The following is a 13070-nucleotide window of genomic DNA, read 5'->3' as shown; positions in this document are numbered from 1 at the left end:
GAGAGATGATTAAGATAAGGCTTGTAAAAGAGTATATAAATGCAAGTCCTAAGCCTTGTACACACGGTCGGAGAATCCATCGGAATGTGTCCTATCGGACCGTGACGTCAGATAATCTGACTGTGTGTGGTATACATCGGACTGATTCCGTCCGAATCTCCGTCCGACCCAATTTTCCAACATGTTGGAAATATTTCCCGACCAACTGGGCCGGTCGGACCTAATCCGATCATGTGTAGAGCATTTTGATCGGACCAAGTGCCACGCATGCTCACATTCAAATTCCGACACGGAAGCGCTCGTTCAGGTAAAACTACTGCTCGTAAGCGATATAGCACATTCGTCACGCTGCAATGTTAAAAATTCTTTCATCAAGCACATTCTCTTGTTCTTTACAATGCTGCAAGAACCAACTTCTTTTGATGCTCATAGTCACACACACTTCTCCTGAACGGATTTCATTACTCTTTTTTAACCATTTCAGCAATACAATTTTAGTTTGCGTCACATCTACACAATTTTAGATTTGGTTTATTCTTTTTTGGATGTTTTTTGGGGGGGATTCCCTAAAAATCTCCTTTAAAGACACTTTGCTCATTTCTCCTTATTTTTTTTTTGTGTGTAAACTTACAACAACATTATTCTATTTTTTAGATTTTCTTTTTTAACTAGATGCCGACCGCCGGCTGTCAAATGACGGGCAGGCGGCGCACCTATTGTGGCAGGAGGCCGTCATATGACGGCCTCCTGTTTAAACAGGGAATGCGATCGTGCGCGCGCATCCCTGTTTCTTCGGTGGCGGCGTGTCACGGAGACACCGCTCGCCACCGAAGGGGGTGAACAGCCATTCGTTATGGCTGTTTACCACGTGATCGGCCGTGATAAAGTCACGGCCGATCACAGATGGTCACACCCCGAACGAGCGCGCTGCGCATGCACGTTGGTGGCGGCGTGTTCCCCGGGAACACTGCTCATCACCGACGCTGGTAAACAGCCATTGGCCGGCTGTTTACCCACGTGATCGGCTGTGATCCTTTCACAGCCGATCACTAAAATGTAAACAAACCGCGGTACAGTGTACACCAATCATACTGATTGCCCCCCCCCCAATAAAGAGGACCTGTCACCACCCCTCATAGTACCTGTCAATCACAGTCCATCAGAGTACCTGTCACAGTCCATCGGAGTATTTGAGTACCTGTCACAGCCCATCAGAGTACCCGAGTACCTGTCCCAGCCCATCAGAGTACCCGAGTACCTGTCACAGCCCGTCAGAGTACCCGAGTACCTGTCCCGGCCCATCAGAGTACCCGAGTACCTGTCATGGCCCATCAGAGTACCCGAGTACCTGTCACGGCCCATCAGAGTACCCGAGTACCTGTCACGGCCCATCAGGGTACCCGAGTACCTGTCACGGCCCATCAGGGTACCCGAGTACCTGTCACGGCCCATCAGGGTACCCGAGTACCTGTCACGGACCATTAGAGTACCGAGTACCTGTCACAGTCCATTAGAGTACCTAGTACCTGTCACAGTCCATCAGGGTACCCGAGTATCTGTCACAGCCCATTTGAGTACCCGAGTACCTGTCACAGTCCATTAGAGTACTGAGTATCTGTCACAGTCCATTAGAGTACCGAGTACCTGTAACAGTCCATTAGAGTACCGAGTACCTGTCACATTCCATTGGAGTACCGAGTACCTGTCACAGCCCATCTGAGTACCCGAGTACCTGTCACAGCCCATCTGAGTACCCGAGTACCTGTCACAGTCCATCAGGGTACCCGAGTACCTGTCACAGTCCATTAGAGTAACGAGTACCTGTCACAGTCCATTAGAGTACCGAGTACCTATCACAGTCCATTAGAGTACCGAGTACCTGTCACAGTCCATTAGAGTACCGAGTACCTGTCACAGCCCATCTGAGTACCCGAGTACCTGTTCCAGTCCATCTGTGTACCAGAGTACCTGTCACAGTCCATCTGAGTACCGGAGTACCTGTCACAGTCCATATGAGTACCTGTCACCGCCCTTCAGAGTACCCAAATACCAGTCACCAAACCATCAGAGTACCTGTCACCAGGCCATCAGAGTACCCGAGTACCTGTCACCAGGCCATCAGAGTACCCGAGTACCTGTCACCAGGCCATCAGAGTACTCGAGTACCTGTCACCAGGCCATCAGAGTACCCGAGTACCTGTCACCAGGCCATCAGAGTACCCGAGTACCTGTCACCAGGCCATCAGAGTACCCGAGTACCTGTCACCAGGCCATCAGAGTACCCGAGTACCTGTCACCAGGCCATCAGAGTACCCGAGTACCTGTCACCAGGCCATCAGAGTACCCGAGTACCTGTCACCAGGCCATCAGAGTACCCGAGTACCTATCTCCAGCCCATCAGAGTACCCGAGTACCTATTTGCAGCCCATGTCTCATAGAATATATGTTGGGGTGTTTACCCACAAAATGACCCCATTTTGGAAAGCAATTTCACTGTCCTGTGGTCCAGGACCTTCAAAAGTGTGATGGGTAGGAATGAAATGAGATGTGTCATTTATGCTCCTAGAACGCCTAAACGTACTACTTCAATGTTTGGCCTCTCTATGTGGCCAGGCTGTGTAAAAGTCCTACACATGTGGTATCGCCATACTCGGAAGGAGTAGCAGAATGTATTTTAGGGTGTAATTTTTGCTATATACATGCTATGTGTTAGAAATATCTTATAAATTGACAATTTTGTGTAAAAAAAAAAAAATGCGTTTTAATTTTTTTCCACCTATTCCAAAAACTTCTGAAAAAAATTAACCATTCAAAAGACTCATTATGCCTCAGAGATTATACGTTGGGGTGTTTGCTTTCCAAAATGGGGTAATTTTGCAAAGAATTGTGGGAAAAAATGGCAACTTAAAAAAACTCACCATGCTACTTACTTAATACCTTGGGATGTCTACTTTGTAAAAAGGGGTCATTTGTGGGGTATTTGTACTTTCCTGACTTGTTAATGTCTCAAGAAATGAGGTACACCTGATGTACTGAAGGCCTGATCAGAAGTGATCAATTTTCAGTGATTGGCACCATAGTTCGTAGACTCTATAACTTTCACAAAGACCAAATAATATATACTAATGTGGGTTATTTTTACCAAAGATTTGTAGCAGTATAAATTTTGGCCAAAATTTATGAAGAAAAATTACTAATTTAGCAAAAATTTATGACAGAAACGAAGAAAAAGGCATTTTTTTCACAAAATGTACGTTTTATTTTATTTATAGAAAAATAAAAAACCCACTAGTGATTAAATACCACTAAAAGAAAGCTCTATTTGTGTGGAAAAAAGGACGCAAGTTTCATATGGATACAGTGTTGGATGACTGAGTAATTGTCATTCAAACTGTGAGAGCGCTGAAAGCTGAAAATTGGTCTGGTCAGGAAGGGGGTGTAACTGCACTGTATTGAGGTGGTTAATCTACAGGAGGTTGTTTAGTGTTGGCACCCCTTGTTATTTATTTCACTTTGTTTTTTGGAAATGTACCTGCCTGCTCACAAATAAACTGGCCTTTTTGAAGTAAAACACATACGCAAGTATTTCATCCAAACAAAAAATACCTTTATTTCGGTGTCAGTAATGCCGCGTACACACGGGCGGACTGTATGGCCTACTTAGTCCGCCGAAACACATTTCAGCGGACAGTCCGCTCGTGTGTGGGCTTCAGCGGACTTTTTTAGTGTGCAGTACGGCGGACTAAGTATTTCGGAATGTTCGAAATACTGTCCGTCGTACTCGCATTTCGGCGGACAATCCGGCCGTGTGTATGCCAGTCCGCTGTACTTTTGAAATGAGCGGACTTTTCCCGCCCGGAGAAAAGTCCGCTCATTTCGAGTGGGTATCCAGGTAGGCGGGGCCCGCGAAGGAGACGTTGCTGGCCCCGCCGCCTGGTATGGACTTAAAGGGGAACCCCAACGCCGAAAAAAATCGGCGCGGGGGTCCCCCCCAAGTCCACAACAGACCCTTGTCCGAGCACGCTACCCGGCCGGCCAGGAAAGGGGGGCGAGCGAGCGCCCCCCCCCTCTTAAACCGTACCAGGCCGCGTGCCCTCAACATGGGGGGGTGCCTTGTCGTCCCATGTTGATGAGGACAAGGGCCTCTTCCCGACAACCCTGGCCGTTGGTTGTCGGGGTCTGCGGGCGGGGGGCTTATCGGAATCCGGGAGCCCCCTTTAATAAGGGGGCCCCCGGATACCGGCCCCCCACCCTATGTGAATGAGTATAGGGTACAATGTACCCCTACCCATTCACCTGAAAAATAAAAGTACCAAAAAAAACACAAAAAACACCGGCCGGGTAGCGTGCTCGGACAAGGGTCTGTTGTGGACTTGGGGGGACCCCATGCCGATTTTTTTCGGCGTTGGGGTTCCCCTTTAAGTCCATACCAGGCGGCGGGGTCAGCGACGTCTCCTTTGCGGGCCCCGCCTACCTGGAGACGCGCTCGAAATGAGCGGACTTTCCTCCGCGCGTGTGGGCGAGTCCGTTCATTTCAAAAGTAGGGCGGATAGTATGGCGGACTTAGTACGCCGTATTAGTCCGCTCAAAAAGTGGTGTGTGTGGTCAAGTCCGTTCATTCGAAAGTATGACTGTCCGTCGGATTGTCTGACGGACTAAGTTGGCCAGACAGTCCGCCCGTGTGTACGCGGCTTAACAGATAAAGAGGGAGGCAGCAATGTCGAAACTGGGGAGATTCGTGAAGCCTTGGGCCCCCAGGGCACACATCAGCTATTTCAACGTAAAAATTGGTGGCCTGAGGAGTACATATCTGAGGAAGAGAAGTCTGGTCCTGAAGTCCATGAAACCCGGAACAGCAGCAGATGACATCTATGTTCCCAGGCTGTGGTACTACAACAGGCTGCATCTTCTGTCAGACCAGACTGAACCCAGGTCATCACTCTCTGGTCTTCCTTCCACGCTTCCTTCCAGGCTGTGGCTGTGGTGCTGGAGGTGTGGCAGAAGGAGGAGGAGGAGCAGGGGCATGGGCCAAACGACACAAGTGTGTTTCTGGTGTCATTTGGCCCAACAGACCCGTGTTGAGGGTTTGGAGAATAACCTGCTCACACAAGATCTGTTGCCCCTGCTACATTTTCTCAAGCTTGCATGCAACCAAGGCGGCAAAGGCCTCTTGGTAGGTGGGTTTGGCTTGGAGTGCCGCAGAAGCCTCACCAATCAGCCTCAGGGCCGACTCCTCAACATTCCCCCCCTTTCTCGCCCCTTCTGCGTGGAAGGCGGAGGGGAGGGACCTGGCATTCGGTGAGGCTCCTTTGGCTGCCCACCGCCTGGCTGCCGCTTACCTCTGCCTCCTCCTGGCTGCCACTTTCCACAGCCACCTCCTGGCTGCTGCATTCCACACCCTCCTGGTCCTGGCTGAGTTCTTCCTGTGTATGAAAAAGGGACATAGTTTGAGTTTTTGGTTCATCAAACACACACAATTTTCACATCAACACTGTTGCAAATTGTTAACCAATAGAAAAGACTATCATTTTGAGCCCAGCATTTTTCTTTCTTGTCCCAAAGGTTTTGGCCACTACTGTCTATTGATATGTGAAACACTTTCAAAACTCACCAATTAGGGAGCAGAAATCAAGTTAACATCATTCATTTTGACTCCACAAATATGTACAACAATACTATACCTGGCTCAAGCTGGGCTCCTCCAGTTCTTCCTGAGTGGAAGGCCCAGGTTGGGCGTCGGAAGACTCATCAGGTGTGGAATGTAGCATAGAAGGACACGTGGAAGGAAGAGTAGAGAAGGATTCTCTGGCCTCAGCCTGGTCTGCCAGAAAATGCATCCTGTCATAATACCGCAGGGTGGGGACATAAACCTCAGCTGCTGGAGCTCCAGATTTCATGGACTTCAGCACCTTATTCCTCTCCTTCATATATGTACTCCTGAGGTTCCCAATTTTCTTTTTGATATATTTGTCATCTGCCCTGGGGACCACCGGCTTCACAAACTCAACTAGTTCCAACAGTGCTGCCTTCCTCGTTGGTCTGTTACTATACAGAGGGTGCGTGGTTTGCCACAGGATTGGCATGTCTCGGTATTTATCGATGAACAGATGGAGGAAGCTATAGTCATTAAACCCATCCATAATGTCTGCAAGAAACAACACAAGACAAACCCTAATATCAGGCTAAACTCCACTAATGCAGGCCTCAATCTAGAAGCAGTGTAGCCTAGTGATGTGCCAAGTTCAAAATTTTACCTTCGTTTGCGCGTTCGTCGCCTCAGCTTCTCCCTCTGTTCACAGATCGTACGGACGACACACGCGCGTTACGTTTTATATACAGTGCGCATGCGTGCAACTCCGCCCGCCCCTGACGTTCTTTCCAGACTATTCCACGCCCCTTCGCTTCTGGCGCAGTGGGGAGAGCACATGGTGGAGAGAACACAGGTGCGCACTAATAATTACACTAACGAGGAGGAGGGTGAGGAAAGCCCGGAGCCTGAAACGTCCCGATCCAGGAAGACAAGATTTAAGGCTGCAAATATGTCTTTTGCAGAGATGTTGGAGATGGTGGACATATTGAATAGGACTGACTATGATGGAAAGTATGGACCTTACCCAAACCCAAATATCAGAAAGGCCAAGATCATGAATAAAGTTGTGAAGATTCTTCTGCATAATTTTGGGGTACACCGATCCATGGATCAACTGAGAAAACGCTGGTCAGACCTGAAACTGAGGGAGCACGAGCAGTACATAAGGATCAAGCGTGTTCTTGACAAAAGTAAGTAGTTGTCGTGTGTTCATATGATTATTATTGCTTGCATACTGCTCCATGTGCTTTGAGTTCATGTTGTGCATTTTAAAATGGCCACTTTCAAGTTCATGGTTTCATTAGTTCGTAGGAAACATCGTTCTTCCGGTAAGTATTCTAGCTGAACACAGTGTCCCCAATAATGTTATGACCTTGAAGCTCGGCCAAAATAAACAATTGACCAACACTTCCAAACAATGTTTCATATTGTTAATTCTTCCCTCTGTGTGCTAATTCTTTATTTTTTCAAAATCTCATAGGGGAGAGAAGACTCGGAAAGTATGAGGACACCAGGGACCCCACCCCTCACAAAGAAGGACAACTTCCAAAAGCAGAAACAGAGGAGCAGGAGGAGGAGGAAGGAGAGATCGTGCATGTTGGGCAAATTGTCACCACAACAGGTGAGTGTCGGAGAACACAGCTTCCGGTAAGCTCATCAATGTATGTCACCATATTTATATGACATGTTTTTTTTTTTTTTTGCTTTGTTTTGTAGGTGATGTGGAAGAAGATTCCCGTTTTACCAGTGAAAGTGCCCAGATCGGGGAGATAATGGAGTGCAATCGGGATTGGGAACATATCCTGCAAAACATCAATGATGTTAATTGAAATTTGAAGAACATCATTGATGTTTTCGGGAGAGTGTGAAACACCCCAAACTAGATAGGGTCTTATTTTTGGAATTTTACTAACAAAATGTTGTATTTCTCAAAATTCTAAATTTGGAAGATGCACAGAGTGTGTAAACATGCATTATCTCCCTTCATGGGGGATCAATGTACGTGTTTTGTGTAAAGTGTCTGAGATGAAGGGGTTGCAGCCCCAAAGCATGTACATTGATCCCCCATGATGGGAGATAGCACATGTTGACACACTGTGCATCTTCCAAATTTGGATTTTTCAGTGGTGACACCCCATGTGATGAAGGCAATATCAGACCAGTTTGTGCATAATCATGTCTGATATTGTCTTCACTTTCAAAGTTGAACTTTGTAAGTTCCTGTGTTCTGTACTTTACAGTTAGATACATGCCTGTTTACCCAAAAACAACAAGTAAACAACATTTTTTAGTAAACTCTGTTTTGGAAACACACAATTTCTTGGTTGGTTGTAAAAACCTTTTCAAAACGCACCTGTGAATGTGGTTGGATTAAACAGTTAAATTAGCAACAATGTGTGGCTTCCTTTTTCATGGCAACAAAAATGTATTTGGAGTACAATTTAAGTTTGTGCTGAGAAGGAGTGTGATTTACTAAAGGCAACTCCACTTTGCACTCCAAGTGCAGTTTCAGGTGTACTTTTGCAGTGCACTTGTAGTGCATAGTGGATGTGCCTTTAATAAAAAAAACACCCACAGTGATGTGTAAATTTTGACAATCATGCCATTTTCCTGCCATGGTGCTGAAAATGAGCACGATTTTGGTCAGTAATGCACTACATACATTAGTTACCAAAAAAGAAGGTGTGTGTGTAGCAGACCCACAACATAATAACATTATCTGAAGAAGAGACTGTCCCCTCATCTCGCTCTGAACTTGGGTTTGCACTGTTGGTGAAAAAGGCACAACTTGATAAAACCTAATTATACCTAGGAGACACCTAAAACCAAGCCAAGCAGTAAATGAAGGAGTTTCAGATCAAAATTTATTTTTAAAATGCCGCTCAGACATTGTCTGGCATATCAATGGCCCCCCTACCCACAAAGTAGTCCATGTATTGGGTTCTAACATCACGGGCGCTTTGGGGGGGCAAGCCAGGATGAGCATGTTGAAGTCCTGTGAGGTTATCTGCATTGTCCATCAAGTCTGCTTCTTGTTGGCCAACTGAGACCGCATAGTTCGCAGAAACTTTTTTCAAATAATTGTGAAGAACACAGCACGCCAGCACTATGTGATTCAGTTTGTATTCCGCCATGTGAATAGGCATAAGAAAAAGGCGGAACCAGTTGGCCAGTATACCAAAAGTGTTCTCCACCACTGTTCGGGCTCTGGACAGGCGGAAATTAAAAATACTCTGGTCTGGGGTGAGGGTCCTCATGGGGAAAGGCCGCATCAGATGGTTCGCCAGGGCAAACGCCCCATCCGCGACGAAGACGAACGGGAGTCCTTCCCGATTCTCCTCTGGGGGTGGCAAGCCCAGACTGCCACTCTGGAGACGCCAGTAGAACTCCGTCCGTGCGAAGACTCCACCATCCGACATCCGTCCATTTTGCCCCACGTCCACATACAAAAACTCATATGTCGCAGACACCACCGCCAACATCACGATACTATGAAACCCCTTATAATTATAATAGTACGACCCCAAGTTGGGTAGTGGGACGATGCGGACGTGCTTCCCATCTATTGCTCCTCCACAATTGGGAAAGTCCCAACGACTGGCAAAGTGGGAGGCCACAGTCTGCCATTCCTGTGGCGTTGAAGGACACTGTGGAGTGAAACAACAACAAAAATTATTAATTTGACCAATCAACATTCCAAGCAGATTACACACAAACATTTTGTGACTAAATTAGTCAAACATTTTGGGAACTGAGTATTTAAAGCCTAAAGTCTAATGTCCCCTTATGAGAGTCATCACCCCCCCCCCCCATCTGATGGGCCCTTGCTAAAAAAATGAGGGGGGGGGTGTTTAGGACAGGTAACCCTCTCCACTTGATTGAGAGCTGAATGGCTAAATAATGTGTGATAATTTGGGAAGCCCCTCCTTAGTTACACTATTGGCAGCCCACGGGACAGGTAAGAAGTGTCATAATAACAAAAAATAACCAAAATGTAAGCACTTTTTGACATTCTGATATTACATATCCAGATAATTAATAGGTTAAAACCAAAAAAAAAAACATTTGAAAGTATTGAGGCAGGCCCTTGCGCTACATGCTTAGGTGAATTCATCCATAAATGTGAGCATCAAAAAGGTAGGTATAGTGTGTATTGAGTTTGGTAAAGTCAACAGATAGAGGATTGCTATCAGCTGAGCTAGCAGTTGGGGGGAGGAGGGTTCCTAATGAGTTTGGCACAACCCCCCCCAAAAAAAAAAAACACTCTGCATGAATTGAAGCACACACATCACATCTGTAGACATTTTAGGGGGTGTTTAGGGTAAAGCAATACTATGGAGCTGACAAAAGACATTGTTAAGTGACTAGACTATAGTTTTATGGGCCAAGAAGAGCATGGTGGGGAAGTTAGTGAGGCAAATATGCCTGAGGACAAAGGGGCAGAGCATATGAATTAGAGCATATTGCAATGATGGAAATTAAGGAATGAGTAAAGAAATGCAAGACATTAGCAATCATGAAATACATAGAATGGGATATTAAAGGATAAAACTTACCTTCATATAGTCCTTCTGCAGGACCTGAATGATGGCAGAACAGGTCTCTGGAATAATGACCCCCAGAGCCTGTAGAGAACTTGAGGTCCTGAAGGCTTCTCCCAGTCGCCAAGTAGCGCAACGTGGCAATGAGCCTCTGCTCCGGAGTGATGGCTTGCCGCATGCAGGTATCCTGTCTGGTGATATAAGGGGTCAGCAAAGCCAGCAGGCGGTGAAAAACGGGGTCCGTCATCCGGAGATAATTCCTGAAATCATCAGGATTATTCTCCTGGATCTCACAGAGCAAAGGCATGTGTGAGAACTGGTTACGCTGACGCAACCAATTCTTGGTCCACAACGCCTCCCCTCTCTGTTCATGGACCGGGCTTGTGTCAAAGTAACAACCCCAACACGAAGTCCCTGCACAGCACAAACTCAACGACGAGTACGTAGAGGAAACATGGTTTGAAAACGGTCGGCTGGTCAGAACGGACATCAGAAAGAACAGATAAACAGCAAGGCCTGAAAGAACGACCTGAATAGCAGAAGCAAGCAGACAATAAGAAATGCCTTTCAAAGCGTACTATACCAAGATATAGTCCACAATGATCAACAAATACTTACTGACTGCACGCACTGATTATCAGATACGCAAAGACAAGCACAAACTGAAGAGCTGTAGCGATCTGAATCACAAATCTGAAAAGCGCGAATCGTCTCTCACCAAACTTCTACTAACACGTGATAGACACGAGATCAGCAGAAGGAGCCCAAAGGGTGCCAGACGTGGTGCTGAACTTCCTTTTTCTAGTCCCGCCGTACACGGCTTACGTCACCGCGTTCTTGGCAACCGCTAAATCAGACAACTTGGCCCGACCGTGTGTATGCAACAGTTTCAGACACAATCCGTCAGACTAAATCCGACGGACAAAATCCGACGGATTTGGTTGGCAAAATCTCCGACCGTGTGTACGTGGGCCTACAATTGTTAGTCAGACAAGTCAGATAGGAGCTCATAAGGCTGAACTCTAAGCCCCCGTACACACGGTCGGATATTCTGACAACAAAATCTGTTGGATTTTTTCAGATGGATTTGTCTGAAACTGGTGTTGCATACACATGGTCGGACAAATTTGTAGGAAAATCCGATTGTTTGGAACATGATGACGTTCTTTCGTTGCGACGGGACTACATTGCGGCTAGTAGCCAATAGCTTTGGTCTCATAATTTGATCTGAGCATGCGTGGCACTTTGTGTGATCGGAATTCTCTACAAGCTATCGAAAAAAGTCAGATCGGATTTTGTTGTCGGAAAATTTGAGGTTCTGCTCTCAAATTGTTTGCGTCGGAAATTCCAATGGAAAAAGTCCAATAGAGCCCACACACGCTCGGATTTTCCGACAATATAATCCGATCGGACCTTTTCAGTTGGAATTTCTGACCGTGTGTACAGGGCATATGTATGCTGCCCTATTGCACGGGTCATAGAGGTCAAAACCAATAGGAAAATATCTGTCCTTTTGTTGTAATGTGTCTCCTCGTACGAGTCAAATAAAGAAAACTTCTTAACTTGTTCCAGCGTGTGTTCTCAGGTGAATTTTGCTCACATTTGGTTTATGTTTAATTGTTCCACATTTTTCTACCAGTTACTGACTTACAAAATATTCAGCAAAATATTAGCATAATAGTCATTCTACTAGCATTTTCAAAAGATGCTGAGAAATAGCAGACTGCATTTCTATAACTTGTATTGAAGCCCTATCAATGAGCTTCTCTTATTGGCTCCACTTTGGTCTTTTTAATATATCATTGGAGGCATCCTTTCCTTTGCACCTGTCAGAAGCACCAATGAGCCACTTAGAACAAGGAATGAAAGCCCCGTATAAGGGTTAAGTTGACTGTTGGCGCCTACGCGGAATTGAGGATTTTCTTTCCACCTCCATGTGTCAGCAAAGTAAAGGTGTGTATGTGCTGCTGGGGAGTGGAAAGTTAACTGGACTTTCCCTGCCTTGGCATATCACAGGGTCATTTTAATTACTAACTAATTAAAACACATATCTTAAATTGCACATAAAATGTAATGACTCTCCCAATCCAAAGATCTTTGTCTAGATTGAGTAACAGTGTGATGTTTATGAACTACCTACAGACACTGCCAGCTAAAGCCTACATATATGAATAGGAATCAAGCAGGTTAGAATACCTTGTCTGATTGTTCTTGTTAGGCCAACAAGATAAGGAAATTTTTGCATGTCTATCGTCTACAACAGCGTTGGTCTGCAAAACTGCTTAAATTGAATTGGACATTGTGCACATTTCTAACATCCTTCTTCTATCTATAGTCAGCCTTAAAAATGTTACTCCCTAAAATCTAACTCTTCGTGCAAGAGAACTGTAATAAATAGACATAACTAAAGATAATTATGCACTGTGTAATTTATTGGTCTTGACTATTTCTTTATTATTGCCTGCAAAATAGTATTTCAACAAATTGTTAATCTTCTTTATTTCAATAAAGAAAAAGAAAAAAATCACTGTTACAAAATGTTGATTCATTTCAGTAGACGATCTAATCAGTTCTGGCTGATTAAAAATATGCATATTCTAAAACTGGCCAGTGGCCATAGGTGACGGTGATGCAAATAATGTAACTGTTGTTATAATTTCAGTTGCTATTTAATTAATCCATTAGAAGTATGGACAAACTTACCTTTGGCCTTCCAAGAGATCTTTATCCCAATCACACATCCTTAAATTTTTTTTAAATGACTGTATAGATCGAGCTAAGACAGTTGGCTCCCTTAAGAGAGTTTTCTCTTTAAGCCCCCGTACACACGGTCGGACATTCCGGCAACCAAATCTGTCGGATAAATTCAGACGGATTTAGTCAGGAAGTGGTCCAGAAGTGGTGTTGCATACACACGGTTGGACTCGGTTGACGGAATT

At 45.4% G+C, this 13070-nt stretch overlaps 1 protein-coding gene across 5 annotated transcripts in view; it reads right to left on the bottom strand.

Moving 5' to 3' along the window:
• LOC143934022 (cell adhesion molecule CEACAM1-like) overlaps nt 1-13070 on the bottom strand; it is a 194302-nt gene that overhangs the window by 59458 nt on the left and 121774 nt on the right. Inside the window, exon 7 of one of the 5 annotated variants that reach the window (XM_077457260.1) lies at nt 4726-5423. The exons of 3 other annotated variants lie outside the window; for them this stretch is intronic. In XM_077457260.1, the coding sequence (XP_077313386.1) occupies nt 5221-5423 (203 nt within the window). In that variant the 3' untranslated portion in view covers nt 4726-5220. Of the gene's footprint in view, nt 1-4725; nt 5424-13070 lie in introns of those variants that run through there. One more of the 5 variants, XM_077457255.1, reaches the window with a different exon arrangement.

The sequence above is a fragment of the Lithobates pipiens genome, unplaced genomic scaffold (genome assembly GCF_037356315.1).
Source record: "Lithobates pipiens isolate NorthernLeopardFrog02 unplaced genomic scaffold, aLitPip1_a1.2 Scaffold_27, whole genome shotgun sequence".
Classification (NCBI taxonomy): Eukaryota; Metazoa; Chordata; class Amphibia; order Anura; family Ranidae; genus Lithobates; species Lithobates pipiens.
The sequence above is the reverse complement of the archived record's forward strand: the minus strand, read 5'-3'. Positions and strand labels throughout refer to the sequence as shown.